This window comes from Trematomus bernacchii, unplaced genomic scaffold (genome assembly GCF_902827165.1).
Source record: "Trematomus bernacchii unplaced genomic scaffold, fTreBer1.1, whole genome shotgun sequence".
In the NCBI taxonomy this organism is placed as follows: domain Eukaryota; kingdom Metazoa; phylum Chordata; class Actinopteri; order Perciformes; family Nototheniidae; genus Trematomus; species Trematomus bernacchii.
This window is the reverse complement of record NW_022987607.1, coordinates 2,728,218-2,741,986: the sequence shown is the minus strand read 5'-3', so window position 1 is coordinate 2,741,986 and position 13,769 is coordinate 2,728,218. Positions and strand designations below refer to the sequence as shown.

Sequence of the window (13,769 nt, the reverse complement as noted above, 5' to 3'; positions counted from 1 at the left end):
CTGGCTGAACTAGCTCGCAGGCTTCGCCCCATTTGTTTCTTATTGTCATAAATGTTTATTGTTTGTACATTTAGGTTTGGGGGAGTCATTTGTGTCTTGTCCTTCAGTACAACGCCACAAAGTGATGTCTGTTTTGCATTAAAATAACTATTTTCTCTGATGCAATATTAACATGTACTATATTATGTTTTAAAAGCACCTAGCATCATCATTTTCCCTTTCTTGATTAAACTCAGTGAATCTCATCTCTTGTGACCAGGTTTGTTTATGAATACCTGCAAATGTATTTTTTTAGTACAACCACCTTTTTTTGTCAGAAACGGTAACAAACGTTCATAAAACATTTAAAGGTAAAAATATAGTAAATGCAAAATGGACAGAAACATCTAATCTCAGAGTTATGGCTAACCACATATAATAAAGGTAATAACATGGAGTGATGAAATATAACAGGGAATATTAAGTGGTATTCCCTTCTTTGTTATATGTTGTGAAACGTGCCACATTCTTTTTTAAATTAGTTTTACTGCTGCACAATTATAGCTTAACAACTTGTAATGCCTGCCTGCTCACTAAATCCACATCGATATGAGATTATTTGATTTTTAAAGGGCCCATGTCATGGCCATTTCCACTGATCATAATTACATTGTTGAGGTATACTAAAATAGATTTATACTGTGCAATTTTCCAAACTCACATTGGTTTCGCATACAGCATCTCTGTCAAGCATGTGTATTCAGCAGTATTCACTTTCTCCACTAAACGACTCGTTGGAGCTCTTGCCCCCCCCTCCCTGTGAGCCTAGTGTGCTCCGATTGGTCAGCTCGGCCACTCGTTCTGATTAGTCAACCACCAGAGAGGCTGCGCCCATGTCAGTGCTTTTCCCGGCTGCTCTCAGCGTAACATCAGTCTTATCATGGTGTCGGTACAGCGGTATATTTTATATACATATATATTTTTAACTGTTGTTATAGAAGAGTGTGACGGCCTCAGGGCCTTTGTCTTACGGTGGGGTGGAGCTGAAGAGGGTAATCAGCGCGATCACGGACACCTCCGTAGCCGGTGCTATTAATCCCAGCGGCCCGGAGTCTCTCTCCAAAGCGGCTGCAGAAGGACGAACTGAGCGACCCTCTCCCCTCGACCACCTGTCTTTGCATTTACCACAATAAATGTGCCGTGGTTTTGTAAACTCGTGTATGTCTCCTTGTCTTTCCGTTGTGGCCTACGAGCTACTCTCATAACAAAGAGTAAGTTATTTTTACCCGTTATAAACTACTACTGTTTGATGAGAAATCAAATCATGGTTTGCTATATATGAATTCAGGGAAGAAAGGATAGGCCTAAGTATTTCCATTAAACTTTATTTTTAGAAATGTACAAAATGAACATAAATATACATATATACACGGTATATCATCCATTCCTCCTCCTCTTGCCTGCGCACAGCCGGTGCGGTGCGGTGCCTTTTAGCACGAGGCCTCAGTAGTAGTAGAATCCCTTCCCCGTCATGGATTGTCCGCCAGGATCTGGCTGGACGAAATCAAATGCAAATCACAAAATATTAGAGAAACTTAGTTGTTTTAGATTCGTTAGTAGTAGTTGTGTAATGAACAGCTTGCCTGCTAATATGCTAACCTAGCTTTGTTTACCTTGGTAGCTAACACGATATGAATGTTAGCTTGGAGGAAAGGCAACTATAATGCAGTGTAATAAAACTACTATGAACAAAAGCTAGTGGTTCATATTAGGCTAGCAATAACGTGTTTATAATTGCAATCGTATACGGGTATTCTGCTACGTTCGGTCATACAATGTAACTTGCATGAATACATTGTTTTGCGCTAGCATACAGCTAGCCTCGTTAGCTACATGCAGTATATGTACGGTCACAATGTACGGTAAATCACAGTACAGTATACTGTATGAGTATTCCGTGTGTGTGACTGCAGACATTCTCCTGCCATGACAAACATGTAAGGCCATCTGCTGACATTGTAGTTGATATATTTAAACGCTAGCAACGTAGCATCACAAAAATGTTTTTCTGACCGAAACTAGCTCTAGCTCCGTGTGTTAGATCGCTACGCCAGCTATAATGTAATTACGTTTCGCGACTGACCGGCAAATCACCCGGAGTATACTGTCAATAGGTATTTTGTGTGTGAATGCAGACATTCTCCTGCTATGAGATACATGTATGCAAGGCCATCAACTGATATTAGAGTTGATATATGGAAACTCTAGCAACTTATGCCGCGTTTCCACTACAGCGCGCAGCCCGGTTTAAGAGGGCTGTGACGTCAGCGGCCCGTTTGTGGTTGCGTTTCCACTTGGCCTAGTACCGGCCGGCTGGTCCTAATTCTCAGTTTTTCTGGCCTCATAAAATCGTGGGGCCAGGGCCAGAGGCAACCGGGCTGTGTTTGTGACGTCAACGCTCTCGGCTGCTGATTGGTCGGAGAGAATCGTCACAATCTGCGCGCGAGATAATCCATTTTTACAAACAGCATTTTTGTTAACGGAGGAGCTACAACAATGGCAAAGAAAAGCACACCATGGTCGGTCGAGGAAGTGACGACGTCCATTATATTGCAGATGATAAGGTCCAGCGGGTGCTCGACGGGACAACTCGCAATATCAAAGTCTTTCAGGAGGTCTCTACACAGACACTGGACTCTCCAACGGCGTTACTGGAGTCTGCATGGTACGTTTTTGCTAACGCTGTGTTATTTGCTTGAAAGCTTTGTGTCCCTGCTTTGTGTCCCTGCTTTGTGTCCCTATCTGTTTTAAAGCTCACTTCTAACAAATAAGTCTATTTTATCCTTACATTTATGTTCGACAACCCCGATGGAGCCCCGAAGGCTAGCTAGGCAGATAGCATTAGCGAGAGCTATTGTTTGCTAACACCATATGTGCCATTGTTTACGTTCAGTTTGTCTTTTCTATAGTTGTTGTTGCTATTTATAGTATTGTGCTGCAGTAGTTTGTGGAATTTACAAGTCATGTTTCTGTTCTAGATGATTACATTGGGACTAGCGAGGAGGAACAGCGAGGAGGACACAACGTCCTCTGCATCAACAGCACAAACCGAGGAGGAGAGGATCTGGCCCTGCAGGAACGGCAACTGGCCCAGCAGAATCAATGCCATGTCTTATCTTATTGCTTGTTGATAAATAATTGCACCCACCAGCGATCGCACAGAAAGATGGCATCATCTAGGCGTCCCTCTGCAGTCAGAAATATCATAAACACCATCGTCCACAAAGCACTGTACAGGGGTTTATGGATTTAAGAGAATACTTATCACAGTGAAACCTTTATCATCTGTTGCAATTAAAGCAAATAAGAGAATAAATACTTGGTTAAATAATACATTTTAACTCTTTAGCAGGACAACTCTGCATACTGTTTGAAATTGAGTTTGCTAGCTTGAGGTCCTCCTCTAAAACATAACATTACATAATGGTATTAAGAATACATGATAAATACATGTAGAAAAATTACTCAATTGTAATACCCTCGTTGTGCTAGACTCAAACACATTGCTTATATATTTCAAAGAGAAGAGAACAAAAGAAAACACCTATACAAAGAGAGCGGTGCACAGCGCTTAATATTTACTTGCACTATATTTCTGTTGATCTGGGTTATTGTGTTGCACTGTTGGAGGAGCCTGTGACCTAAGATGTTCATTGTCATAACTACACTAGCTATGTTCGTATGACAAAATAAAAAACCTTGAACCTTGAGGCTGTGTCTTTCAGACAAACCATCATAATCATATTATTTTATGCTGTGGATACTTTAGCCTCCATCCATGTTAACAATTTTTTACACTTGCATTTATGAATATAGTTCTGTTGTGTTTTACACTTTTGTATTTATGTTTATAGTTTGCTTTGATATTTGCTTAATTTATTAGATTATTATTATGGGGGCAGTACTTGTGCTTGAAATTCAAATATTTACTAAATAGTCAATTCTGATAACATTTTTTTGGTTTAAATAATTTGACAAACACATGTATGTGAAAAAGAAAAGATGTATTTATGTTCAATACAATACAATGAATATTTAGGTATTACACGTAGGTTTTCCTCAGGCATCCTGAAGTTCTCCACCCACTGAGTGTGTGAAAGATGGAACAATCACATTCCACCACTCGGTAGCTCGGTCGGTAACTTCTGAAATACACAAACAAAAGCATACATATTTTAATACGTAAAAGTGGTAGCTACAATTAATTAAATACTTGAAATACTTTGGTCGTATAGGGAGAGTGAGCCTAAACACATTGCTAGTTAGCGAACGTTAGCTTACCAAGTAGCATTGTAGTTAGTAGTGATTCGAGTCGTCCTGTAGTCTCTGCGGCGTAGGAGGACTGCCCGAACTCTCGCGTCAGCTTCTTCTATACCTCGTCTTGCTATACGTCGCCTCTTTCGAAACAACTCTTGTCTATTTCTTGTGATAATAAACCACACAGCAAAAAACAAGCAAACGATCGCTTTCACATCTCCATTGTTGTGTCGCATTGAAGATGACGTCACGGCAGTTTTAAGCAGCGTCGCTCCGCCTACACTGTTACTATAGATACTGACCCGGTTCCTAAACTGTAATGGAAACGCGCCACAAAGTGAGCTGGTCCTAACGAGGCCGGGCGCGGCCAAAGGAGGCCGAGCGGGGCCGAGCGAGGCTGTGTAGTGGAAACGCGGCATTAGTTAGCACTGTGTCAATGGCTTAGCAGTCCAACACAGTTTACACATTTAAACAGTCTTGTTTGATAAATACACAAATAACAATGCAAACTTACAGGTTGTATACCCAGATCTTCCCCTGCTCCAAACGGTCCAAACAAGCTGTGCATATCCGGCCTCAAACTGGGCAATGTTTTGGAAGCTTTCGTCTGTGAAATGCCGGTTCTTCGAACCTCTGGAGGAGGAACACGACGCTGCTGGTGTGGCCATAGCTCTTCGGGATTGGTCCATTTCGTTCCGGGTACCGCATGACATCAGGCGGTACCCGGAACTAAATGGAAGACTCAAATGGGCAGTGACGTATCTCCAACGAGGCGTTTTGGGGAGGTATTTTCTGTGTTAGAGTTTTACTCGCTACAGGGTGTACTTTGAGGGTTTTGACTCTGCACACCGTTTACATGCATAAAAACCTTCATAACACACAAGGGGACGGGTAATAACCGGAAAAGCATGACATGGGAGCTTTAAGTGATAGTAAACCATTTTAAATTAATTTAATTTTACTTCACTTTTTTAAATAATATTTCAAAAGTGTATTTGCAGAAATAGGAATAGTGTACACAACTATTCCAACAATATTCAGGTTTTTAATAACGACAGTGTGCTCAGATCTTTCCACTCCCACTTTGGCATAATGCCAAAACACACCCATTGTTTAGGTGTCTTTATATAGGTTGACATGGTCCCCGTTTGCCCAGTTCATTCCCTTCTTTGAAAGCCTGAAGGACAGTAACTGGACTGGTAAGGTAAGAGAAAAAAACATGTTGACATATTTTAACTGTTGGTGGGTTTGTCTTTCTCATCTTTGGTTATGAGTTTTCTACAGAATTGCAATAATACATGGTGTAAGGATGGTCCATCAACTCCTTGTGAAACTGATGAATCAAGCTACCTTAACTTATTAAGGCTAACCAAGAACAATTTCTCTAACCATGTCCTGAACAGCAAATATGAGTTGTTAACATCAAATCCGAGATACAGTGTCCCATGATTTAATACGGTTAGACTAAAACACTTCTTTGTGCGACAGTCAATCTTAAAATCAAACACATTACATGTTACTTGTTACACAGAGTTTAATTCCAAATCAAATGTGTCAAAGGCAGTTCAATATAATTTCCCTTTTCTCTTGTCATTAATCTTTGTCCTTTATGATGTTGTAAATGGAGCTGCTTTGATACAAGATAACCTTGAGACTTGATCTGACAATAACGTATCTTGGTATAGTATAGTTGTTTTTAGAAAATTAAAATTAAATTGACTTTTACAGTAAATTATTTTTTTTAAGACAATTGCAGGCTGTCCCGTCAGGCCAAACTACATTCTTTCAACAAGCCCTGCACCCATTTTTACTTTAAAGATATGTCACAGGCAGGGGCGTGGCCTGGACCTGAAAACATTCGGGGCTTAGCCCACAGTGGCGGCGGCACTACAGTGGCATTTTTTACTGCAACACTCCCCACACGCACACACACAGTACACCCGCGACTGTTACAATGAAGGCTCGATAATCAGCTCAGGCATATAGGCAGGGGTAAAGTGGTATTTTTTATGAGTGGGGGGCTCACCTCCTCTAGGGGGGTCTGGGGGGATGCTCCCCCGGGAAGATTTTTTATATTGAAGTTAAATGCATCAATCTGGTGCACTTTGAGAGCAAAATGAAGAGATCTATGGATACCTCTCTCAACACCCATATGAAGCAGAACTGTAAACAGATGTACTTTTTCTTTATGGATATTTTACTAATCACTCCCCTTTTAAACTCTATTCTTGTTTTACTGCCATATAGTATTTCACTTTTTTTTCCCTTTATTCTCTTTTTTTTAATAACTATAATGATCATATGAAGGTGTGCCGCGGAAATAATCTTTTGAATAATTTGTGACCAAACCGTTTGAGACCCACTGAGATAACTTAGACTAAAGTTAACTATCTAAACACTCAGAGAGTCCTTTAGCTCACCTGAGTCTCTCAGTCTGAGAGGAGAGGACTCTCCTCCAGCTTCTTGTGGAACAAACAGCTCCTTATGTCCGTTAGTGCAGCTAGCTAACCAGATGCTAACAACACGGTCCCTGCTGGCAGCGGTCCCTCCCTCCCTCTCTCCCTCTCTCTCTCTCTCTCTCCATCACACTACGGGCCGCTGACATCACAGCCCTCTTAAACCGTGCTCCGCGCTGTCGTGGAAACGTGCCATAAATGCGCTATTGCCACACACACACACAGAGCCGAGCTTGAATGACACAAGCACACGTTTATTTCCATGCAACTCTCTGATTGGTCTGGTGTCATGCCTCTGTTGCATTCACTGAACACGGGAAATTACAGTGCTGCCGTCCTCTCTTGTGTCATGATGAGGTTCACGTAAAGCACGGTTAATGTATTATATTATTGAGGGAGAATTGTCCGGGGCTACAGAAAAAACATTCGGGGCTAAAGCCCCGGATGCCCAGGCCAGGCGACGCCACTGGTCACCAGACAGGTCTGTCTCGTATTCACAACCCAAACCTGCTTGGTACACAGTGCGATAAATTCAGGACAAATATCTTGTAACCACACACTAACACAATAGAGAAAACAGAACTTATATCAAACAGAATTACCTTCTATTAAATATTACACAACTACAATACTTTACCACACTACCTCTAGTACTGAAACACATGCAGAACAATGTGGTATCCAGCAGCCCGGTTAGTGACAGATATAGGGACAGAGATTTAAACAGAAAAATAAGGCGTTGACTGAATTTATTTCAAAAGCAACACCAGCCTTCAGGGGGTTCCTCTATAACAATTTGAGTGAACTATGTCTTTGTTTTGCTGTCAGGACCGTTCATTCACCTATTTCACCGTTGTATTTCTCACATATTGTATCCACAGATTGTATGTGATCCTCACTTAAGAACCTCCAGTTGCCAAGATGAAGAGAACAATCTTGTTTTGGATGTTCCTATTGTGGATCAGTGCCATTGGAGTGTTTCATTCATCTTCATGGATTTCATCTGTGTACCATGAGTCCTTTTCCCCTCGAGAGAACCAAAGTCTTTGTGCATGTCGCAAATGTATGATGGAGTATGAGCCATGGTTTACTGAGTTGATGAAAGCCTCTCCAGATCCCATTCTGACACCAGAAAACAATATCTCAGCGAATGACTTTAAATGGTATCAGGTAAATATCAACTTTTACAATCTTTAAAGACACGTATAAGTAATATGACTTCTGTGTTTCCCAAAATAATATTACTAAAATAATCACTGACTGCGTATTTACATTGTTTTCCACCAAATCAGCATCTTGCAATACAATTTCAGCTTTATGTGAAAGAGAATTAGGGCAACATGGAAAAACTATTTTTGAGATCTGATCAAAAGTTAATTTTTCTTTTAGTTCTGTAAAAAGTCAGAATTCTGAGAAAATAATGTTTAATCTCAGAACTCAAAACACATGTGTTTCTTTTGGTAAGATCCAAAAAACAATCCACATGTGGCTATAATTCTTATTGTAGCTGTAAGTGTCAAGAACATTAATAACGTTTTACAAAGTTATGTTGAGGGTAATAATGGAATGACTCAACCCATCCTTAATTTATTATTTCATAATAAAAAGAGTTAATGGTCGATTGTTTTAAGTCTTTGTCTAGTAGCAAGATGTCCATTTTATAAATTACAATCCTATTTAAGGTGAAATAAACAATAAACCAGGTTATCCTTGGCATGGCTACCTTGTGCTTGACAAGTTGTTAAGATGGGAAAAAAAACGAAATGATAAAAGCCAAGATAGCCATGGCCATAATGCAGTAGGCACTATTATATATTTTGTATTAAACAACGTAACTGACGGTAATTGTCTTTTAATTTGTTTAGGGCCACTGGTTCCATTATACTAACTAGCTTGCCGCTTGCAAATGACTAACGTTACGAAGAAACAACAGATCCATGCCTTGAAGCTAAATTAAAATTAGTTTGCTAACCTTAGCTTAAATCTGCTTACTGCTATCTGGTCGGCCAAACCTGTCATTGCTCTTTGTTACTAAGAAGCAATTGTTAGTTATACTACTTTTTTCTGTACGTTAACATCATCAGCCTGTCCTGGGTAATGTCAGCTGGTGAAGTAATTTGTCTATCTAGTTAGTTACAACACTCAGATAATATGTTGCTAGTGATAACGTTAGCAACGCTGTATGCTGTATGGATCTGCAGTGGGTTGCTTTGTAATGATATCTGATAAAGTAATTTGTAAATGAATAACTAGCTCCCTGTGAATGTGGTGCACATCATTGTTAATGTTAAAGACAATCTGTTCTTGTTATGTGTTTCAGAGAATACAGACAGACAGACGCGGCTTCGATGTCTACAATACAACAGTGAATAAAGTGTTTGAAATCTTCCCACGCAGAAATGATTCACCAAAACCCAGCCCTAATCGCTGCAGGACTTGTGCTGTGGTGGGAAATTCTGTTAATTTGAAGGGATCACACTACGGACCTCTAATAGATTTCCATGATACCGTCATAAGGTAATAAATCCTCAGCTTCGGTGTTAAGTGAACTGCACATTATTTTTGAAGTTGATATTGAGAACATAGGAGGAATCATGGCATTAGATTATATTACTTATATACTAAAGGTCCCCTATTATACTGTTTTTCATCAGTATATTATATGTCTCGGATATATACAAAACATGTCATCATTGCAGCATCCCATAATCCCCTCTGTTTCAGCCCTGTTTCAAAAGTGCTGATCATGTGTCTGTAGCTTTAAATGCTAATGAGCTACTGCTGGCCACGCCCCTCTGAGAGATGATTGGTTTAAAAACACAATGGTGCTCTAGGAGGAGATTCAGGCGATAAGGCGGGAGTTACCTTGGTTGTTTATTGGCTAATGGTTGCACAACCCCCCCAAAAACATTTTGACATTACAAATTAATCAGCTCATTTTCAGACAGGTTTTTATATTGATGGATCAGGTCAAAAACATAGAGAAGCTTTTTTCCTGAAACTAGTCGAATCTCTTAACACAGAGACGACACATATGCATGTATAAAAGACATCAAAAAGTGGATTTTTCATAATACGTGACCTTAAATTGACGTTTCAGCCAATCCTCAAATGTATCCATCTGCCACTAACAAGCAAGCTGTGATTCCATATTTCCTTCTCATGTGAGCGACTTCCAAGCTTTTGTTTTTAAATCCATAATGTACAAATGTATATCCTCTGTCTGTACCATTTAGAATCAACGACGGCCCGACCATAGGCTATGAGAGAGATGTAGGAAACAAAACAACACATCGGGTGATGTTTCCAGTGAGTGCTACTAATCTGGACAACAACACTCATCTTGTGCTGTTCGCATTCAAGATAAGGGATTTAGAGTGGCTCATCAAGACGTTCACTCCAAGGTAGGTTTATAATAACATAAAATATACCAACAACACATTTTGGCTGAGAAAATAAATGGTTAATATGATTATTGTATCTTTTTTTATTTGTAAGATGTCTATTTTGTAAGATTGTGTTATTATACACAAAATGTACCAATAGGATTTTTACTTAATAAGGAATATAGATGATTGTTGGATCATGTTCTTGAATCATTACAGTCCATTTAACTGAGATGTGAAAAGGTACACATTGTATGAATCATCCCATCGAGAGAGTTTAAGGCATAAGCCATAATAAAGGAGAAAGAATGGAATAACACTTTATGTTTCCTTCAACAGAAAAGATACAAATGCAAATTCAGGGATAAAAGCTAACAAAAATTTGGTGAGTATTATTTATTATTTACCTTATGTTTCGCTTGCTATAGGGCTTTTCCACATTGACTTATTTTGTGTTGGTGGTAGTGTTGTAGTCGAGACCACCTTATCCGAGACCAAGACATTACCAAGACCGGAGAGTAGCAAGACCAAGACTTTAGGAGGTCAAGACCAAGACCAGAGAGTAGCAAGACCAAGACAAGACCAAGACTTTAGGAGGTCGAGACCAAGACTTTAAGAGGTCGAGACCAAGTCAAGACCAAGACCAGAGAGTAGCAAGACCAAGACAAGACCAAGACTTTAAGAGGTCGAGACCAAGTCAAGACCAAGACCAGAGAGTAGCAAGACCAAGACAAGACCAAGACATTAAAGGCCCGGACACACCAAGCTGACACCAAAGAACTGACACAGGCGGACCCCCGACTGTTGTGTCGCCTCACGTCTCTGCGTCTTGGCCATGTGTCGCACTGGAACACACCGCAAAGACTTCAGCCGACGGCCAAGAAGCACGTACGAACTGCGCATGCGGGAGTGGCAATAACTCTCCTTACCAGCAGGCGGCGGTAGTGTGTATTCGTCATTCAAAAGAGGCAACAACCGGAAGACAGACTGCGTGATACACCGAGAGAAGAAGAACAGACTGCGTGATATAAACAAACAACAAATAGCGTGCGTTCCATTTTCACTCTACAGCGAGAAGCTCATGGGGCTTTCCCCAACCTGTGTCGAGAGCTGGAGTTAAAGGAAATCTCAGATTTGCCTTCTTAACAGTTTGTTTGGGTCCCTCACTTCCGTTTCGCTTCTCATGCACTCATTCGCTAGCTGAACAGCCAATCAGAGTGATTTCTTTTGCCGACAGCCTTTGGCCGACTGCCCACCGATTCGACATGTTGAATCGGTGGGTTTTCGGCCGAAAAGGTGTCGGCACGGCCGAAAAGACACAACGGTGCGGGACACACAAATCTGAGTAGGGCGTGTCGACGCTCATCGTCGTCCTGACGCCCATCGACGGCCTGACGCCCATCGACGGCCAAAATCGGCTTGGTGTGTCCGGGCCTTAAGAGGTCGAGACCAAGACAAGACCAAGACTTTAACGCAGCGTCCACACGGCGGCGTGCGTTGAAGCTTGCCGGTGGCCGTGTCTGAAACTCGACCAACAACCAATCACATGAATCTCCCGCCCCGGACACACAAGCACGCGGTTTGATTGGCTAGAGCTTGTACTGGCATATGATTTGATTGGCTGACGCTTCCGTCGAAGCTTCAAAAGTTGAACATTGCTCAACTTTTGAAGCGAGCAACGCGGAGCGACAGAACCACAAAGCAGTTCGGCAAAGCTTGACGTCACCCCATTCAATGTGAATGGGCAGAAGCGACGCACGCCGCCGTGTGTACGGGCCGTAAGAGGTCGAGACCGAGTCAAGACTGGAACCAGACTACTGACATCTACTTTAGTATGGAGATGGATCAGTAGTAGTTTGTCATTGTGGAGCCATTTACACCAAGAGACACTACAGAGTTATTAAATATGTGCTTATATGAGATTTTGGGCCATTTTTATCTCATTCTGCCGCTACTAAGCGATGGACTTGGTAAAACCATTCAATAGGCGCAGTTTAGTTGTGAATGATCCTTAAAGAAAGTCATTGTTTTTGATGCTGCTAGTGCTAAACTGGAAGTATTAACACCAGTTTGAACCAGAAGTGGGAGAAGAGGCTGTGATACATACACATTACTGGTTATGAAATGGTACATAAATGTCATTTTTAAATCCTTACTTTAATCCTGTACAGGTGATGATCCTCAATCCAGCTTTCATGAAATACGTTCATTTGAATTGGCTCAAGAAGAAGGGCCTTTATCCATCCACTGGCTTTTTATCTTTGATTTTAAGCATTTACCTGTGCGATGAGGTAGGTTCATTGTTATTCATTCACAATTTGTAATTAAAAATACAATTAAATCATTTTAGAATTAGGTGTTAATCAAAAATGGCAAATCAGCAAATGGTAAAACTGGATTAAAATGGATTAACATAGCTAATATATCTGTTCAACTTCCTTTTTTTTGTCTGTTTGTGTAGGACATGTACAGACTTATTGTTATTGAAAACCTAGTCTACTTTACCTACTTGTACTACATTTTCATTGTGATATGTTTGAACATCTATGGAGATTACATTATTACATATTCAAAAGTCAGATTGTTATCAGCTGCCACAATACTATGTCATAAAATCTGTGATAACAATCGTCTTTCAAGTTAAATAACATTTAGTTTATTGCTGTTGTTTTTAAAAGGTCAGTGTATTCGGGTTTGGAGCAGATAAACGTGGAGTATGGAGCCATTACTTTGGAGCAGTAAATTTGGGTGGAGCGAGAAAAACTGGCCATCATCCTGGATCTTTAGAGGCTGCAATGATTAATGAACTATATAAGCGGAAAAAAATCAATGTATACAGAGGATGGTAAACTTTTGGCACATTTCCGCTGCAGCGCGTAGCATGGTTTAAGCGTGCCGTGCCAAACCCGGCCCGTTTTTTTTTGCTTTTCCACTAGGGGTAGTTCCGGCTCAGGGCTACTTTTTCACCTTTTTTCTGGCCCTCCAAAATCGAGGTTCTTACCGGGCCAACAACCGGGCTGAGTATGCTAAACTGGTGACGTAAACACTCTCAACTGCTGAATGGTCAGAGAGAATCGCTGGCAAGGGGGCTACAACTACAACACAATGAACATTATTTTACCGTGATTTAATTGTAATACACGTTTCAAAATGATGCCGAAGTAACAACATACTGATACCGGTTAGTAAAAACCATGAATTAATGCTTTGACAAGTCTGCAGACAGACGGCAGGCGAAAACCTTTTAAAATGTGTGTTTTCTGAATGGAGATCGGCTAAGCAGTGGTTCCAAAAGTGGGGGGCGCAGAGGCATGACAGGCGAGAGACCAGGAGGAAAAATGGTTATTAAAAAAAAAAAAAAAAAAGATTACAGTTCTGTTTCATATGGGTGTTGAGAGATGTGTCCATAGATCTCTTCATTTTGCTCTCAAAGTGCACCAGATTGATGCATTTAACTTCAATATTTAAAAATATATCTTCCCGGGGGAACTTGCCCCCGGACCCCCCTATGTGAGGTCCAAACACCACCTATAAAAATAGCACTTTACCCCTGCTTACACCTATATGCCGTGAGCTGATTATCGAGCCTTCATTGTAACAGTCACGGGTACATGGTGTATGTGCGTGGGGA

The 13,769-nt window shown here is 40.8% G+C and overlaps 1 protein-coding gene across 3 annotated transcripts; it reads left to right on the top strand.

The window, feature by feature from the left end:
* Positions 1 to 5,422: 5,422 nt before the first annotated feature.
* LOC117482810 (CMP-N-acetylneuraminate-beta-galactosamide-alpha-2,3-sialyltransferase 2-like) lies at positions 5,423 to 13,086 on the top strand. 3 transcript variants are annotated; one of them, XM_034131003.1, is made up of 7 exons: positions 5,423 to 5,500; positions 7,634 to 7,922; positions 9,150 to 9,269; positions 9,989 to 10,156; positions 10,478 to 10,523; positions 12,310 to 12,429; positions 12,817 to 13,086. In XM_034131003.1, the coding sequence occupies exons 2-7, from the start codon at positions 7,903 to 7,905 to the stop codon at positions 12,985 to 12,987; spliced, it is 645 nt and encodes a 214-aa protein (XP_033986894.1). In that variant the 5' UTR covers positions 5,423 to 5,500; positions 7,634 to 7,902; the 3' UTR covers positions 12,988 to 13,086. The 3 variants fall into 3 exon arrangements, with proteins under 3 accessions (XP_033986894.1, XP_033986891.1, XP_033986892.1); XM_034131000.1 differs by having other exon boundaries at positions 9,073 to 9,269; XM_034131001.1 differs by having other exon boundaries at positions 5,464 to 5,495; positions 9,073 to 9,269.
* The last annotated feature ends 683 nt before the right edge of the window (positions 13,087 to 13,769 follow it).

Bases quoted from the DNA above. Each gene is read 5' to 3' on its own strand.
- LOC117482810 (XM_034131000.1), top strand. From the start codon at position 7,674: ATGAAGAGAACAATCTTGTTTTGGATGTTCCTATTGTGGATCAGTGCC. The intron at 7,923-9,072 runs GTAAATATCAAC...TATGTGTTTCAG, and splicing joins ATGACTTTAAATGGTATCAG to AGAATACAGACAGACAGACG. The intron at 10,524-12,309 runs GTGAGTATTATT...AATCCTGTACAG, and splicing joins TAAAAGCTAACAAAAATTTG to GTGATGATCCTCAATCCAGC.